At 38.7% G+C, this 17,312-nt stretch overlaps 1 protein-coding gene across 1 annotated transcript in view; it reads right to left on the bottom strand.

Moving 5' to 3' along the window:
- Window positions 1–1,371: 1,371 nt before the first annotated feature.
- LOC115411067 (activated CDC42 kinase 1) overlaps window positions 1,372–17,312 on the bottom strand; it is a 33,198-nt gene continuing 17,257 nt past the window's right edge. The window contains 29 exon segments of the mRNA XM_075353445.1: window positions 1,372–1,441; window positions 1,906–1,945; window positions 1,948–2,032; window positions 2,335–2,364; window positions 2,366–2,437; window positions 2,826–2,881; window positions 2,884–2,913; window positions 2,916–2,962; window positions 4,485–4,741; window positions 4,743–4,995; window positions 4,997–5,031; window positions 5,033–5,116; window positions 5,825–6,028; window positions 6,239–6,336; window positions 6,339–6,371; window positions 6,374–6,412; window positions 6,415–6,471; window positions 6,561–6,605; window positions 6,704–6,795; window positions 8,285–8,479; window positions 9,557–9,651; window positions 9,973–10,119; window positions 10,187–10,202; window positions 10,898–11,007; window positions 11,009–11,024; window positions 11,141–11,322; window positions 12,185–12,280; window positions 12,368–12,517; window positions 15,665–15,871. Of these exon segments, the coding sequence (XP_075209560.1) occupies window positions 1,372–1,441; window positions 1,906–1,945; window positions 1,948–2,032; window positions 2,335–2,364; window positions 2,366–2,437; window positions 2,826–2,881; window positions 2,884–2,913; window positions 2,916–2,962; window positions 4,485–4,741; window positions 4,743–4,995; window positions 4,997–5,031; window positions 5,033–5,116; window positions 5,825–6,028; window positions 6,239–6,336; window positions 6,339–6,371; window positions 6,374–6,412; window positions 6,415–6,471; window positions 6,561–6,605; window positions 6,704–6,795; window positions 8,285–8,479; window positions 9,557–9,651; window positions 9,973–10,119; window positions 10,187–10,202; window positions 10,898–11,007; window positions 11,009–11,024; window positions 11,141–11,322; window positions 12,185–12,280; window positions 12,368–12,517; window positions 15,665–15,871 (2,841 nt within the window).

The raw sequence follows: 17,312 nt of genomic DNA, 5'->3' as shown, positions 1-17,312 counted from the left end.
TCCCTGGAGTTGCACTTAAATTCCACTGTATGACAAGAAAGTTCATTCACGTACAGAAGTTTTTAAAAACTTAAGAAAACACCATGGGATTCTAACGCAAGATCTTGAGCTTGAACCCCCCCCCAAAAAAAAAAAAAATCATCAACTGGAGCCCCAGAACAAAGTGCAGCCTAGCTCCAGTCTCTCTCTGCAATCACTTCCTTTTATGCTTTCACTTGCACCTACATGGACTGTACCACCTGAACAGGTATGGGAGGGGTGTGTGTGTGCAAAACATTAAATGATCCTAAATACGTAACCTAAAAAACAGCAGTGTAACCTGATCTCTGCTGACATACACTAAATACATGGCCAATGTAATCATAAATGTCTATATTCTAATAATGTCAAAGGCTGCAGAAGTCTGTCTTTCTTCCCCTTCTACCTCTGAGTCTAAACACTCTCAGGATCTAATCATGCAAACCTGTTGTCACTCAGCCTAACGAGCAGCTGAACTCAAGACACAAGAGTAAACCCCCTGTAAATCCCACTATGTTTATAACCCATAACCATCAAAACTGATCAATAATTAAAGTATAGATGATAATGCTGAAAACTCCTTTCATTGTAACTCAACTTAGTTCAGAGGAGTAACTTTATGGCTATACTTCCTTAAGATGAGGACAACTGACTGTCATCAAATTCATTAGATTCGGAACATAATGTTAAGGCATTTTAATACATGGATGGTCACTTGACAATAATAATAACCTGTTCACCTTCAACAGACACAAATGTATATCTTACTCTTAACCTTTTGAAATTTTTTTGGAATGTGTTTACAAGATAATCTTTAAGTTAGAACTGTGATGCACTTTTTCGGGAGCATACCTACAGTATGTTCCCTGGTACCTATGTGCCCCAGTGCCTATGTTAGGGTTAACTAACTCTAACTCTACATAGGTACCGGGGAAGATTAGGCTGACTCCACTTTTTCAACCCAGGATTTAAAAGTATAAGAAGTTGCATTCATTTCTTTTCTGTAACCAACCTCATCCATATGGTTATGGGGGAGATAAGTCAGAATGGTGGAAGTGAGCATACCTGTTTATGTCTCATTCTCTTTTCTTCAGCTCCAAGAAAACACAGTAAATATGCACACAGTCTTAAAAGACACACAAAAAATTAAACTAAATTGGTTGTAAAGGTTAAAGTCACTATTTAGTGTGATATCTGTCCCCATGACAAGAAACAGCACAAACAATTAGGCCATGCACACAGGTATTTATTTATAGAATTGCATATTTACCCACCTCCATTTTCAATTAAAACATTGTACACGCTAGATCATTTTCAGAAAAGTTTTCATCTGTACGAACCCACATAAGTATGCTACAGAGCGCTGTCGTGGGATGCTACATACTCAGAATTAGAATCAGAATCGCCTTTATTCGCCAAGTATCTTCAAAAAGAATACAAGGAATTTTACTCTGCGAGAACAGAAATTTGTTTTCTCAAAGAGGCAAGAACAAAAACAAGGTTTGCTCCAGTCAGGACTTTTCTTACTTCATCAAAAACTCGAATGCTGAACTTGTGGGGGGTCCTTTGCTTTCCCACATTAACCACGCCCACTTGAAATTCCTGACCAATCAGGCAATAGTTCTTGGACACCACATGAGAAGAAAGTTCTGACTGGATGGACTGTCAAGAACAAGCTGCTAGAACTCCCAAACCAGAGCTGTGAGAACAACATGATGTCATTTTCTTCTTGCGGTGAGAACAAGACCTTTGGGTGGTGCTGTTTCATACCAAAGACCCTCTTGCTGTGAGTCATCTCTTGTAACAACTACACCACTGTGTCAATTTTTTTTTTTTTTTTCTTACAATTTTTCATTTAGCGTTAATGTTGGATTGACTCCAACGTACCTCTTACGGTGTGGTCCATATGTGTCCAACATGACGGTATGGCCTGTTCCAGGTTCCACTGGCAGCGCTGCAGAAGATCTTCACACTCTGCTCTGGACCTCAGGCCCAAACGAAACAACTGCTCCACCTACCATACAGACAGGTGCTGTAGTTTAGTCACAAAAGCAGATGAGTTCAGAAGTGCCTATTTTGTTATTTGTTCTTTGCAAGATGAATTTTTTCCATTATCCTGTGGATGTTTTTACCAATTACGTTCTAATTTTAGACCTCTACTACTTTTAGCACGCCCTGTACTCTGCATTTACACCTTTACATTCATAATTTACACTTCATCAGCATAGAACAAAAGGTGAAAAGTAGGCATCAAAGTTCTCTGTCTCAGTTATGATGCCATAGCCACTACTATGATGACAACAAAGTCAGATAGACCGTACCTTTCAGATGGTTTACAGCCTGAGGTAATGCTCCAGCTGTGACTCTGCAGAGCAGCCCGACCACTCCTCCAGTGTGACACATGCACTTCACCCTGGACCTGTCATTCATGAAGTAAATGTATGTTAACGATATCTGAAAACAAAAACTGGACCTACACAGCAAAAAAAACAGTATTAAAGAGCATAAAAGACACAAAAATGCATATCACACCATTTCACACAAATCTTGTTTGTATGAATAATTTTTTTACAGTTTTGTCAATACAATATGGTTCCTTAATCTAAAGATTCCCACAAGTTACCATTTACAGTAAAACTTGCTCAGTTAGTGCACACAGAACCAAATTTTGTAGCTCCTCGTCAAGTGCAGAAGATTGCAAATTACCTTCATGGTTGACCTTCCAATGATACTACCAGATATTGCGAGGAAAATGAAGTTGGTCAGACAAATGCAGCATATGGATGTTTCTATTTCCTCTTTTTCACCTGTGAGATGCTCTGTTCCTGCTGCATGCTGGGAGCTTTTGCAGGTCGCCCGTTATGTTGTTGTAGGAGGAGTTAGGTTGGTTCCGCCAGGCTGCTGCATCATGGGTTTGACGGCTGCCATGTTCGCTGCTCCGTATCTGATGAGAAAAAAATGGGAGGGGACAGTTTTTATCCTGAATCATGATTACAACGGCATGAAAAGTTGGCTTTCAAGAAACAAACTATATGTGCAACATTTTTGTTTTCCGCTTGCAGTGTCTGATGGATTAAAATCAATGCTGTAAAACTTTTTCTATGGATGAAATAGACTCCTTCCTCCCAGATTTTATTCACACATGTGTTCAAATCCGTGATAGGTTATAGAGCACTTCTGCTTTGCCGAGGTAGTCTGTCCTCCTGATGCTGATTAGACAGCATCAGTATTGTTCATGTGTCACAGTAAAAGACCACTCTGACGTGCAGTTTTATCACACAGTACAACACCACAGATGACCAAAGTTTTTAGGGAGCGTCGCAGTTGGCATGTTGACCGAAGGGATGTCCATAAAAACTGTTGCCTATGAACTAATCCAGTTACCAACACTACTCCAGGACCTCTACACAGCGATTATCGGAGTGAGCCCTATGTTCCCCAGTCCAACATACATGATAGGAATGTAGTTCCGTATATAGAGACGTAGGCCTAAATCCATAATTGAAGGCATGGTGTGTTCATTAGTTTCACCAAAGGTTAGGGTTAGGCACTGGGGAACATAGGTATTGGGGGACATAAGTATGCTCCCGGATATCTGAGACCAGCCACTGAGACAGGTGATGAAACAACCACGGAATCTCTGTACAACTTTTAGAAATGGTCTCAGTAAAGCTCTGTGGGGTCTGAACCTGACTTCAGCCATAACATCCTAACGTTTCACAGCCATTGAGGAGGAGTGGACCGGCATTCCACAGGCCACAACAGACAACCTTAGCCTGTTGTGCTGTATGAGGCAGATGGTGGCAGATACTGACTGGTTTTCTGATCCTCAACCTTCAGCATATCCAAGACATCCACAGTGCAGAGCCTGATAAATGTCTCTTTTCAACATAAAACTGAGTAGTTAGTGGCCTTTGTTTGCCTCCTCCTGAGGCACACCTGTAGAATATTGTGCAGTCTAATAGCATCCTGATATGACACACCTGGTAGGTGAGTAGAATAACTCAACAAAGCACAAGTGCTGAGCAACACAAATTTGGGGAAAATTTGAGAAAATAGGAATGAATGTATGGATAGAAAAAAATGTATATCCTCAATTTCAACCCAAGAAAATTTTGAGCAAAGACAAAAATGTTTAATTTCTGTTTTGTTTGGGTTAGGTTTTGTTAATGGACTGAAACATGTAAACCAGTTTTTGTCTTCATCCAGTGATTTTATGACTACAAACAATACCTGTCTTCACATATCTGTGACTACATGAAATCAGTTAAATATTTAAAGATTTAAATGAACATAAAATCCTGTTCACCATATTCAGACACAAATGCAATTTTCAAAATCAACTTTTCAACTTTTTGTGATTTATTGTGTTTGTTATATCTAAAGTCTGCCCTTCAGACAAATTAAATAACTAGGCTCAAAAGACATACAGTAATGAGGCAGTAATGTGTTGGTCATCAACACACCTCTCCAGAAAGGCTGGACGCTCTGGTAGTGGGGCAGGAGTCGAGCTGTCAATCAATGACGAAAGGCCACGCCCCTCCCGAAAGCTGAGAGGATCCAGTAAAGAAGTGGAAGAGTAGGATGAGCCAGAAGCCGCCAGCCGTGAGGAATGGGACGTGGCTTGAGGCGGGGAGGATGAGGTGGTGGACAGGAGGGGACCCAGTAACCCTGATGCCCTGCGGGGAGACACAGAAAGAGGAGGAGGCGGCAGAGCCATGGGCCGAGGACGAGAGCGCTGGCACCAGTGGGAGGGGCGAGGACGAGCGTGAGCCGGGCTGAGAGAAGGCGTGGTCTCTGGGTGGGATCTGAGGAGGCGTGTCTTCCTCTTCGCCTAAGGAGATGGAGCTGGAGCGAGCCTGTGGATGGGTCGAACGGTGGGACATCTGTTTGGAGGGACGCAGAGGGGGGACGGGGCTGCGAGGGGGCAGCACCGGACGCTCCTCAAAGCAGGACGAGAAGGAGGAGGTGGGAGTGGGGGGAGGGAGGGGGCAGGCAGATCTGTCTGTGGGGGGGCGAGAGGAGTGAGGGGCATAGGGAGAGGGGATGATGGGAGGGAGCGGCCGGTTGCCATGGGAACCTGAAGCTTCACCATCACCTACAATAGACACAGAGGAATGAAATATGTTTTAGTGTTTTATCATTCCATGTAGTTTTATACAATAGATGCTGACAATATTTTGAGATTCCTGTTGGATTTGTGTAGGATGGTATTACATTTTGTAATGGGGAAAAAAGTAAAAGTGTAGTGGGAATCTTGATAGCTGGTCAGTATATACAGTTGCAGAAAAAAATATTAGACCACCTTTGTTTTCTTCAATTTCTTGTTCATTTTAATGCCTGGTACAACTAAAGGTACATTTGTTTGGACAAATATAATGATAACAACAAAACTAGCTCATAAGAGTTTAATTTCAGAGCTGATATCGAGCCATTTTCTGTGGTTTTCTTCATAATAACCAAAATCACTTTTAAGTTCTTACATCAATATGGAATTGTACTGCCAAAAACAGTGCTTTTAGGCATTCCATGTTTTCTTTCCTGTCTGTTTTAGTCACATGATACACACAGGAGTTAGTACTTGATAGCATAACTATTGTTTTTCATGACTTTTGATGGTCTAATAATTTTTTCACAGCTGTACATTCATGCAAATTGCCTCTTACATATAACGGGAAAGGGTTAGGAGTCATTCTTCTGGGATTGAGATAAAAAAAACAGAGTATTCCCATGAGAATGGGAGGGAAAATAATGAAAAGTCTAGTCCCGTTTCCTCCTCTATTCTACTTGCAATTTTTGTCTTTACCTCTCTCTGTAGTTCTTGGAAGAGATCAGCTGATTGCGATTCACTCCTGCCCGCCATTGTGGACCCAGGTGTCGTTGAGGCCTCTTCAGTCAGTCCCTTGTTGATAGAGCGCACTTCCTGGTCCTCTGATTGGTCCTCAAGGTCTGTGGTAACCTCGTCATATGATGGCTGAGGGAGGGGCCAGTCCAGGATGGAGGGAGTGTCCTGAGGAGGAGAATGATGGACATTTGTGATGCAGTTATTGGAAAAATACAGCTGATACATGATACATTTAGTATCATTTTACTGTATTTACAACATGTCTCTATCTGTAATAAGGTAAAATATGTTGGACAAATCAATAATAAAACAACTGACAGATAATGAGAATATTTATAGGTTATAATTACTCACACCATCTGATGTGGATCATACCTTTAGTGTGTCGTCATCCGGCTGTCGTGACTCAGTGAGAGGTGAAGGTGTTGTTGAGCTAAAGCTGTCGTCTGTGAAATCAATGAGTGACACCTCACTTTGGCCGAGCGCACGCCGGACCCCTCCCACGGCGGAGCTTCAGACCCAGTGACACCCCCAGTCTCTTCAGCCCGACGAAGCGCTGGTGTCATCATCGTCGTCGTAATCGTCCATCACAGAGTCATAGAAGGGCTCTACGCACAAACAGATGCAGAAAGCAGAGTCAGGAGATGGCGGTCAAGGTGTTCAAAGGTCGAACTCAAGGTGGGAGACAAGAACTTACTCTTCAGGAGAACAGCGGGCTGCGGTGGACGAGGTGGAGGTTGCTCTAATAAAGACAGTTACAGTATTAAAGTCATGTTTACAGCTACATTTTCCAGATCGTCAAAGATTCATATGTAAGGTGTGCGTTAATTTTAGAATTACTCTTGGCACGGTTGGGGAGCTTAGTCGGCCTCGCTATGCAGGCGTCAACACCAAGGACATCAGGAGGGTCCATGGGGTTCCCCAAATACAGACTGAAAGGAAGAAGAACATATATATCAATAGAGTCAATCAATCCCACTGGAGTTTTTCCTTGCCGAGAAGGAGGGCCTAAGGACGGGGGATGCCTGGGATAATCCATTCCCTTCTTCTATTGCTTATTTGACTGTTGTTTGTTTTCATATCCAACAAATTCTGTAAAGCCCTGTGTATCTTTTTTCTTTTCTTTTTTTATGTTATATACCTGTTGTAAAGCACATTAAGAGCATGAAATGTGTTCTGTAAATAAAGTTGAATTGAATTGAGTACATTTTATTTATATATTTTATCTATATATTAAGCAACCTCAATCAATAAAAGGCTGCAAAAGAAAGCAAAGTATTCATTTATTATTCTTTAGGATTGTTCTTTTTCCTAACACTGTGAGAGGCTGCTCTAAATCTTGTTGTTCTAAAAAAACCTAAAGCTTGAAAAATCATATGGCACATTGCTGCCCTCTACTGGAGATTATAAGCAACGCAGCAAAAGAACATACTATACAAGGCTTCTTAAAAAAAAAGAAAAACATACTAAAACTTTAAAGCCGTAGATTATATGTATATCAGTCGTAAATATAGGCTTACAAGCATATGATTTATTAAAGCAACACAGTATATATAATACTAGCTCGGAGCTCCTTAAACTATAACATTTAAATGGTACTTGAGCTGGCAACATTTGAAGTATATATTGATCGGACTGTGTATGTACAGCTAAGTCATGACCAACAATAACTTCGACAAACTTGTAATATCATCCTGAGACCCAGCATTTTTTGTCCTCTGTAGTGGACAAGAGTTTCACAGCTTCATGTAAAAAAAAAAATGTTCACTGTAAAGAACATTGCTAAAACAAATGTATTAAAAAATTGTTGAATCAGTGTATCAGTGTTTGTTTGTGTGTAACCCCTGTCCTGTCCTCCCATCAGGTAATATCCATACAGTAATACAATAATTAAATCCAACCAATAAGGGGAATTGATCTAAGGTTCAAGCAGAGCTTTAGCAGAGCTTCCCAGAGGCAGCAGGAGCTGTGATGCTAAATTAGTCACGGAAAAAATTATGAGACAATCCTTGTTTTCTTCAATTTCTTGTTCATTTTAATGCCTGGTACAACTAAAGGTACATTTGTTGGACAAATATAATAATAACAACAAAAATAGCTCATAAGAGTTTAATTTCAGAGCTGATATCTATCCTTTTTCCATGGTTTTCTTGATAATAACCAAAATCACTTCAGTTCTTACATCAATAACTATGGCATTGTACTGATAAAAACAGTGCTTTTAGGCATTTCACGTTTTCTTTTCTGTCTGTTTTAGTCACATGATGCATGCAGGAGTTAGTACTTGATTGCAAAACCGTTGTTTTTGGTGACTTTTGATGGTCTAATAATTTTTACATTAAAATCCTCAATGGGGCATTTTCCTGCACAGCCTTAGAAGACATTGCATGACATGAGGAAAACTGGAGGTGTTTTACTGACCTGTCTATGCGATCTGCATGTCCCCAGCTCCTGTGTGGGTCTGTGTCTCCATGTCCAGTGTGGATGAATGAGTGTTTGAGTGGCCGGCTGATGTCGTGAGCAGACAGGCCGGCGACTGATGTCACCACATGTCGCGGAAACTGACCAACACGAAGTGTTCCTCTGTTTTGGCCTCGCCACCAATAATGCTCTGCCCTGAAAATGCAAATGTACAAAATGAGACACAATAAATAACAATTATGAGGCCCAGGATATTGGACTCATCAGATGCTAAGTGGCGACGGTGCTTCAGAGTGTCTGCTGTTCCCTAATTTGTGTCTATGGTGGAATCCTACTATGCTGTAGCGTAGTTTAATACATAGAGTATATAATATGTAGAGTTAAAGGTACTGTTCCTACTTTACATTTATATCGCAGCTTTAAGTACATGGATTTTTAGACAAAACACCTAAAATTTGATGTTTTGTTGTAAGTTTCAGTACGTGGCATTTTACCCAAGTGGAGCTAAAATAATAAGCTCACCAGTTATACTGCAAACTGTTTCGACATCGTGTCATTTTGTTTTTTCTTTTCTAACAAGTAATCAGTCAATAATGGAAAATAATCAGCAGTTTTATCTGTCAGTCCTATAAAAATAGTACAAAATGAGTTACACCTTATCCAAGTGCAACAATTATTTTCTGCTGATAAAAAAAACTAATTATATAGTATCTCCAAAATATTATTATGCTATTATGTGATAACTGTTGCAGGAGACATTATTCCACATTGAATACTTCTGCCTTTCATATCTAAGTACATTTTCCGGATCATTTGACTTTGACTAAAGCAACATTTTCAAAACATGACTTTTTCTTGTAACGGAGTCTAATACTAAGACTAGTTTATGTGTCTGTTTCGTCTGATTTCCATAACTTGTGTCATCAGTAGTGTAAAATGAAAAGTTTTAAGAATGACAGGACTTTCAGAAGTACAACAAACTGCCTGTCACACGAAGAGAAGGATCCTTTAATTGGTTTAATTAGATTGGGACATATATGCACGCACAGAAGTCTATAATGAGCCAGTAATGGGACAGTAATTTCCCACAATGCAAGGAATGCAAAGTCAACAAAAGATGCATTTGTTGTGTTGTAGGAAGGATCGTCTCTCTATGCTGACACACATACAAGCAGTAATCGTGTTAAAAACTGCTTTCTGACAAGAACTAGCTGAAGGTTTGGAGCCTTTCTCATGGCGCCTTCATATGTTGGCCCATAAATACACACTGACCTCCCCTCTATGATGGTAATGACATCATTCATTTTAATCTGGAGCTTGTCTTCCTCTTCAAAGTCCTGCAGGGCTCTCATATCTGTAGGCATGGTCTGCAAAACACACAGATACTCATAGTATCATCGACACATTATATATGTACCTTAAACTACTACTTATTGTGCTTAAATAATATCAATAATATCGTTGTATATTCAGCTTTTCAACAACTTTATCTCATCTGTCAACCATAACAGCTATTCCGGAATTACATGCATGATAATAATAATTATAATCTTTTTTTTTTTAGAGCACTTTTCAGACACAGTAGAAAGCTCTTAAGTAATTCCTAAAATACAAATGACAAGGAATATGACAAAGATGCAAACTAGTATAATCTATATGATGAAAAAGATTTGATTAAAACTTGCTACCTCAAGTAGGAAGTCTCTGAGGGCGATAAAAGTGGGCCTGTCATCAGGTTTAGGGCTCCAGCACTGCAGCATGACATTGTAAATATCCTGAGGACAGTCGTCAGGTTTACAGAGCCTCTCAGCCTCCACATCTACCTTGTGGAGAATCTGCAGATGGACATTGATAATGCATTAATAAAAGAAGGATATATTTCATGGATATAAAATGTTTAACTCTTGATCCATTAATCCTATCAGTACATGTAATAATTGGTGTAAAATGCTGTTTTCATCTTTCATGGAGTTGGATCAATGACAGTCTGTGGACACATTTATTTTATGTTTAGTTAACAATATACAGTCGTGGAAAAAATTATTGGACCATCAAAAGTCATCAGAAACAATGGTTATGCAGTCAAGGACTACCTCCTGTGTGTATCGTGACTAAAACAGACAGAATAGAAAACATGGAATGCCTACAAGTACTGTTTTGGCAATACGATGCCATAGCTATTGATGTAAAAACTTAAGTGATTTTGGTTATTATCAAGAAAACCATAGAAAATGGCTAGATATCAGCTCTGAAATTAGTTGTACCAGGCATTAAAATGAACAAGAAATTGAAAAAAAACAAGGGTGGTCTAACATTTTTTCCACAGCTGTATTTTGCAGAAAGAATGATCTTTTTCTTCAGTTTTCTCTGTTTCTTATACAATAACACTCAACTTTAGTCTGAGCTTTAATGAACATCCACATAATCAGTACATTAAATATAGGAAGATACTTGATTTTCACTTTCAGAACATTAGAGTAAATGGTAATAAATCACTGAAGAAAGCTTAAAAATTCATTTGGGAACTGCCACAAAAGCAGCACTGGGTCTTTATGAGTTAAACTGAACAAATCCATGAGCTTCCAGTAGTATTACAGCAAAGTATGGACGCACCTGGCTTCCATAAGGCCCAGCCACGGCTCTTGTCCATGGGTGAACATCTCCCACAGAGTGACCCCAAACATCCAGGTATCAGACGCATGGGAAAAAGTACGAGACTTCAGGGGACTCTGGAGCACACCTGCAGAAAAAAAGCAAGGACGGAAAAACAGCTGAATCGCTTGACACAATCTGAAAACTGCTTTTGTTTTGTCTTTCATCTGGACAGGATTTTTGTAACCAGAAACCTCTGCTCACCATGGAAACGGGATTTTGTGTCCCTCCTCCATGATGTATTGGTCGGTGTGTGTCGGCAGCGCCCTCATCAGACCAAAGTCTCCAATCTTTACCGTTTCGTTGGTCGACAGTAGAACGTTGCGAGCAGCGAGGTCTCTGTGGAGGAAACGCTTCTGCTCCAAGTAAGCCATGCCGCATGCCACCTACACATATTTAAGGCATCCAAAAACACAGAAAATAATCAGGCACAAACTACAAACACAGCTGATGTCCAAACTCACGGACACAAAAACATTGTAGTACCAAGTCCATCACATGAAATAGCAGGTGTGTAGACGAAAGGATGGAAGAGAGAACAGGTTGTTCATATTTGTTCAGGTTATTACATTTTTTGTAAAAGACTAGTCTGTAAATATGAATATTTTTGTGTAATTTTACTTTTCTTACACTAAAACAATGAGAAAAAATTGCAGTTTTAATTATTTTTAGGTTATTATGATAGTAGTTTACTGGTCTGACGCACTATAGATTGAATTGACCTAAAATGATTTTGACACCCTTTATTAATATCTTCATTGTAATTTTTGCACTTCACAAATTCATCCCAAGGGCCTGACTGGACCTTTTGGTGGGCCGGTTTTGGCCCCCGGGCCGCATGTTTGAGACCCAACATTTGCAATAAACAAAATGATTACAGATTAATATATAAGTTTAATAGGGTTCTCATGTTTTTGTTCATGAATTCTGTTAATTACAAAGTGAAACATTAGGATATGAGTCAAAAGGTAAAAGGATATAGGCTCATATGGAAAGACAGATGATCAAGTTTTGTGTAATATTCTATTCTGAAAATGAAATATTTAGAAAAATCCTCTTCTACACTGAGGTAATGTAGCATGTACACAAACTTTAACTAAAAATCACAAGTAGTAAACCTCAAAATAGAAGTCCAAGTGTTTTGCTAATGTCTCTGGGTGTATCACAAAAGATGTGATGAAATACAGGAAAAGAGAAACATGTGCTTCATCACTTTTATTTCCTCTATTGCGTATTTCTCCAACTGACCTGTACAGCGTAGTTGCACAGGGAGGAGATGAGGATGTGACCCTGTCGCTTTCTGAGACGATCCAACAGGGATCCCATAGGGGCCAGCTCAGCCACCTACATTAAAGCACCACACAGGCACTCAGTCTTCAGCTCGGTTTATTTGATAGCTTCTACATCAGTGTTCATCTTTGTGTCTCTTACCATCTTCATAGGCTGTGTGAGGACGATGCCGTGGAGCCGGATCAGGTTCTGGTGATTAAGTGAGTGCATGGCGTTCACTTCTCGGATAAAATCATCCAGACCATCTGAGTCCAACACGCCTGCCTTCAGACACTTGACAGCAACTGACAACTATAAATAACAGCAAGCAAAAACACATGTATTACAGTTGCGGAAAAAATTATTAGACCATCAAAAGTCAAACAACAAAATATTCCAAAACAACTTTGAAATAATTCAGACAACTTTTAGGTTTCTCACAATAAATTCTTAGGTGTTATTGTAGATGAAAAATTGAGCTGGAAATACCATATTGATCTTGTCTGTAAAAAAAAAAAAAAACATGAAGTCAATTGGCATTTTGAGTAGAGTCCATTCATTGATAAATCATTCCTGTTTCTTGATTTTTTTTAAAAATTATTATTGCTTAATTTATCCTTATATTACTTATTGTAATACTGTCTGGGTGGCAACCTGTCCCACTTATCTCAATAAGATTTTCCTAATTCAAAAGAAATTTTTAAGAATGATCAGCTTTTCTGAGAGATTTGACTCATCTGCTCCTCTTTTCAAAAAAATTCCAGCTTTTCTCAGTTTTTGATGTGAATGTTTACCAGACCTGTGTCTTCATGTACAAATATGTTCACTTAACTCATGTCCTTTCTAAAGTTTACCAGAACTTTTTTATGTTGTCTTCTGTTATTCAAAATTATCCTACACCATACTCAAGCTAATTTTATCTTCCGTACTGCCGAACTTCTGTCAGTCAGTATTCTCTAAAATATCGTGGAACTGAAGTGATTTGGTTATTATCAAGAAAACCACAGAAAATGGCTAGATATCAGCTCTTAAATTAAACTCTTATGAGCTATTTTGTTGTTATCATTATATTTGTCCAAACAAATGTACCTTTAGTTGTACCAGGCATTAAAATGAACAACAAATAGAAGAAAACAAGGGTGGTCTAATAATTTTCTCTGCGACTGTATTTCTCATCAAATCATGCAACATGCATATGAATGTAGGCTGCAAAGTTCAAAAGCTGACTGTAGTGCTTTTGTGTTATAAGGCCTTGTATGGATTAATTCAGCACAGTCTCACAGAGTACTTTTGTGTTATAAGGCCTTGTATGGGTTAATTCAAGACAGTCTCACAGAGCTGCAGAGATTAATTATTCAGCCAATGAAATAAAATGTTAGCTTATTTCACTGCACGAGGCCAGTAAACAAAAACTGAATGCAGAAATACAGTATCTGCAGTGCAGGCACCTTAGATTATGGCAAAAACTTTTGGTAGTGTGGCTGCTGTGGAACAATGTTAATGCTCCTTGCAATTTTTTTTTTTTTTCAGACGTAACAGTGTTAGGGAAATGTTCATATAATTTCAGCAATTTTGCATGTATTTTATCATTTTTATCAAAATATTGTGTTTTCTCAGATGCCAAAAACATAACATGAATGTCCTCTACTTAACTGGGATCAGTGTCTTTAAATGTAAAAAAACTTCCCTATGACAGATATTATCTTGTTATCATTTCAATATTTCTTTCCAGCCAAATGATTTTCAGCAAGAACATCATGCCGTAAGGAGGAAAGGAAATCATATCAGCATGAATCTCCTTGGGAGGTAAATCCTTCCTCTGCAGGTGCCTCATAATTGCCAGAAAACACCAGCTCCCATTACCATTTAAAGTCATCTGTTTGCCACCAAATACAATCTTACTTGTAAACACAGACTTTCCCTGCTTATCCTGTTTTAAGTTTAATCACTTTGGCATTCATTCTTCAGCATCAACTTATGGATGGAACAGTCTACGCTCATTAGTGCTTTTCCATTGACCCTCAAATTGCGTGAATATAACTTGCGCATAAAAATTTGCCTAATGGAAAAACGACAATTTTGCCAAAACTCTCATTTTTTGATAAAAGATTTTGCGCTGGCAAGAGGTGGTTTTTCGGGCATAGCGCAATTGGTATATCACGCAAAACTGCGATGGAAAGACCTTTTTGCGCAACTAGAATCACATGAATAAAAAAACTGGATGTTGACAGATGTTACAAGAAGTGAAGAAGAGTTTTAAAAATAACATGGCGCGGTATGTGGGGACACACCAGGAAACCGAATCATTTTTTAAATTAGTACGAGATAGAGGGGTAATATATAATAATAATAATGAATAAATCTGTAAATCAAGACGATATTTACGTTTGTTGCCACGTTTATGGAATGACTTCTCGTGTCATCTTGCAATAATAAATAAACAAATCATCACATTTGTGATTTAATGGAAAAACCAACATTACGCACTTCTATTTTTCAATATTTAATAAATATCAGTAAAGTTTTGCGCAGATGTCCAATGGAAAGGCCACAACTTGATTGATTGATTGACTGATGTATGTATTTCAAATATGAATGTCAAAAAGGAAGAAAAATAAAATAAAAAAAAAAAAAACACTTAAACATAAGACATATAATAAATATTCGAAAAGGAGTGAGAAGGAGTATAACTTATAAACTCCAAGCCCTTCTCCTGAAAATAATCAATAACAACAACAACACAACAGTAATCTGGGAGGTCGTTTTATCAATATCATCTCACTGTTTCATAGAATAAACTCGAGTGGTGCCTGAAATATCACGTCTTTCTGCTTTCAGCTTAAAATATTCACATTTACTAATAGCTTGTCATAACTGATCTCCAAGTGCAGCTCGGCACATTAGAATGATAACAAATAAAAAGACTTTGTAATTGTAGTTCTTTAAGCTGAATGCCTGGGCTGATGTGGAACCTGAGTTTAAGAAGTGCAACATTAGGTTAATTATTCATACAATTTTTTGACACTGTGTGAGTGAATTCATAGCTTGTTACCTCCGCCAAGGAGGTTATGTTTTTGCCAGGGTTTGTTTGTCTGTCTGTTTGTCTGTCCGTTAGTGTGCAACATAACTCAAAAGTTATGGACAGATTTTGATGAAATTTTCAGGTTTGTTGGAAATGGGATAAGGAAGAAATTATTAAAATTTGGTGGTGATCGGGGGTGGGGGGGCCCACGGGGGGGCCCATTTCCAACAAACCCTGAAAATTTCATCAAAATCTGTCCATAACTTTTTGAGTTATGTTGCACACTAACGGACAGACAAACAGACAGACAAACAAACAAACCCTGGCAAAAACATAACCTCCTTGGCGTGGGGGGGCCCACGGGGGGGGGGCCACTGATCAGCCTTGGCGGAGGTCTGCGCTCTCCGAGTGCTTTTCTAGTTGTAGATATGTCTCACCACTCTGCCGTTAGGGCCAGTCCACTCTCCTCTCCGCACCACTCCAAATGTGCCATCACCCAGCCGCTCAAACAGCTGCAGCTCTGACTCTCTGATTAAACAGGTCAGTGAGGCTCCTGATTCGTTATTGGACGAGACGGTGCTGGACGATGCACCCTGGGTGTGAGGCTGCTGGGGGTCGGCGTCTGGTCGTTTCACTGGAAACACCTTTGAAATATTATATTTGAAATTAGAAATAGTGATAAATAATTAATGTCAGGTCCAGCATCGAAATGTGGTTCAACAAAACTCAAAATCAAAAGGGGTAAAATATCAAGGGGAGCCTCATATACTTTATGAATTTTCCCTTGGCAAAGCAAATTTGTTCAGCACCAAAAGGCAGCCAGACTACCATTCTGCCGTGATGATGCTGGACAGGACAAGTTTTAAAAAGAAAAAAAAGAGAAATTAGAAATAATGAAATGAAATAATATTTGATCGATTACTGTGAAAAAAAATGCAGGGTGAGTTCTAATTAAAGACAAATAACACTGGTCTGCAAGTAAAATGCTTCCAGGATAAAAGTAGTGAAATTTTACCACGTGTGAGTCACTGATGAAGACAAATCAAGTCAAAAATGCTGGTTGGCTGAAGTTTCCAAGATACAGTCTTGGGTCAAAATGCAAATTAATGAGAAAATGGGTTTTACTCAAAAGGAATATTTGTCTCAGAGCTACCAGATCTACTTCAAGACACTGTCTGTACATGACAATACATTCACTTTACAGGTTCTATCTAGTGGAAGATTTATAAATCTACACTATGAATGTACATAAACAAATATATATATGTAATAACACTTTATCATATACCTTGAAAACATCAGCAAACCTGCACTTTTGTCATTTGTTTTCCGATTAATCTTGTTAAAATTTGTAACATTTAGCACATTTAATCTCTGAAGCAAATAATTTCTAAAAAAAAAAATTGTAGATCAGTGTTATCTAATATTTAACAACATATAAAAACAACATAAAGATTCAGATAGTAATAATCCATCTCAACCTCTCTAAAAGTGTGCATTGGTACATTTCCCAGTAAGATCCTGCCCTCTGCATTTTCTACTTTCCTCTTTTTTGCTCCAGACATTTCTTAATGTGGACTTTAGGGCTGTCAGTTTTCATCTCCAACCCAAAATATATAATTAGTGGATAGAGGAGCCTTGACATCACCCAATGGTGTCTGAACTGCTGCTTTTAAGCCAGTACTTTCTATTTTGTGTGAGTCAGAAATGATCATATTTGACAAAAGTGGTGGAACTACAGCATAAGTGGCAAGCTAATGCTAAGTGCTAATCTACTGTCTAAGTAAACGTGAACTTCATCAAGCAATGCGCAACTTATTTTACAGTCTTGTTGGTGGAACCTATTAATCACAAATACAGTCGAGTTGCCTGTCAGGAAAAGTTTTATTCAATTCTGATAAAATCAGTCATTCTATTATTCCTGAGAAGTTATTAAAGCAAGAAAGATTTAAAGATGTACCACCAACCTTATTAGAGGTTCCAAATAAAACTTATGACACTGGACTGACCCTGAAAAAAATGACTTGCTTAGAATTCATAGAGATGTAATGTAAATCTCTCGGAGCCAGGGCTTTATGAGCTGTA

This window comes from Sphaeramia orbicularis, chromosome 20, assembly GCF_902148855.1.
Source record: "Sphaeramia orbicularis chromosome 20, fSphaOr1.1, whole genome shotgun sequence".
Taxonomy (NCBI): Eukaryota; Metazoa; Chordata; class Actinopteri; order Kurtiformes; family Apogonidae; genus Sphaeramia; species Sphaeramia orbicularis.
The sequence above is the reverse complement of the archived record's forward strand: the minus strand, read 5'-3'. Positions and strand labels throughout refer to the sequence as shown.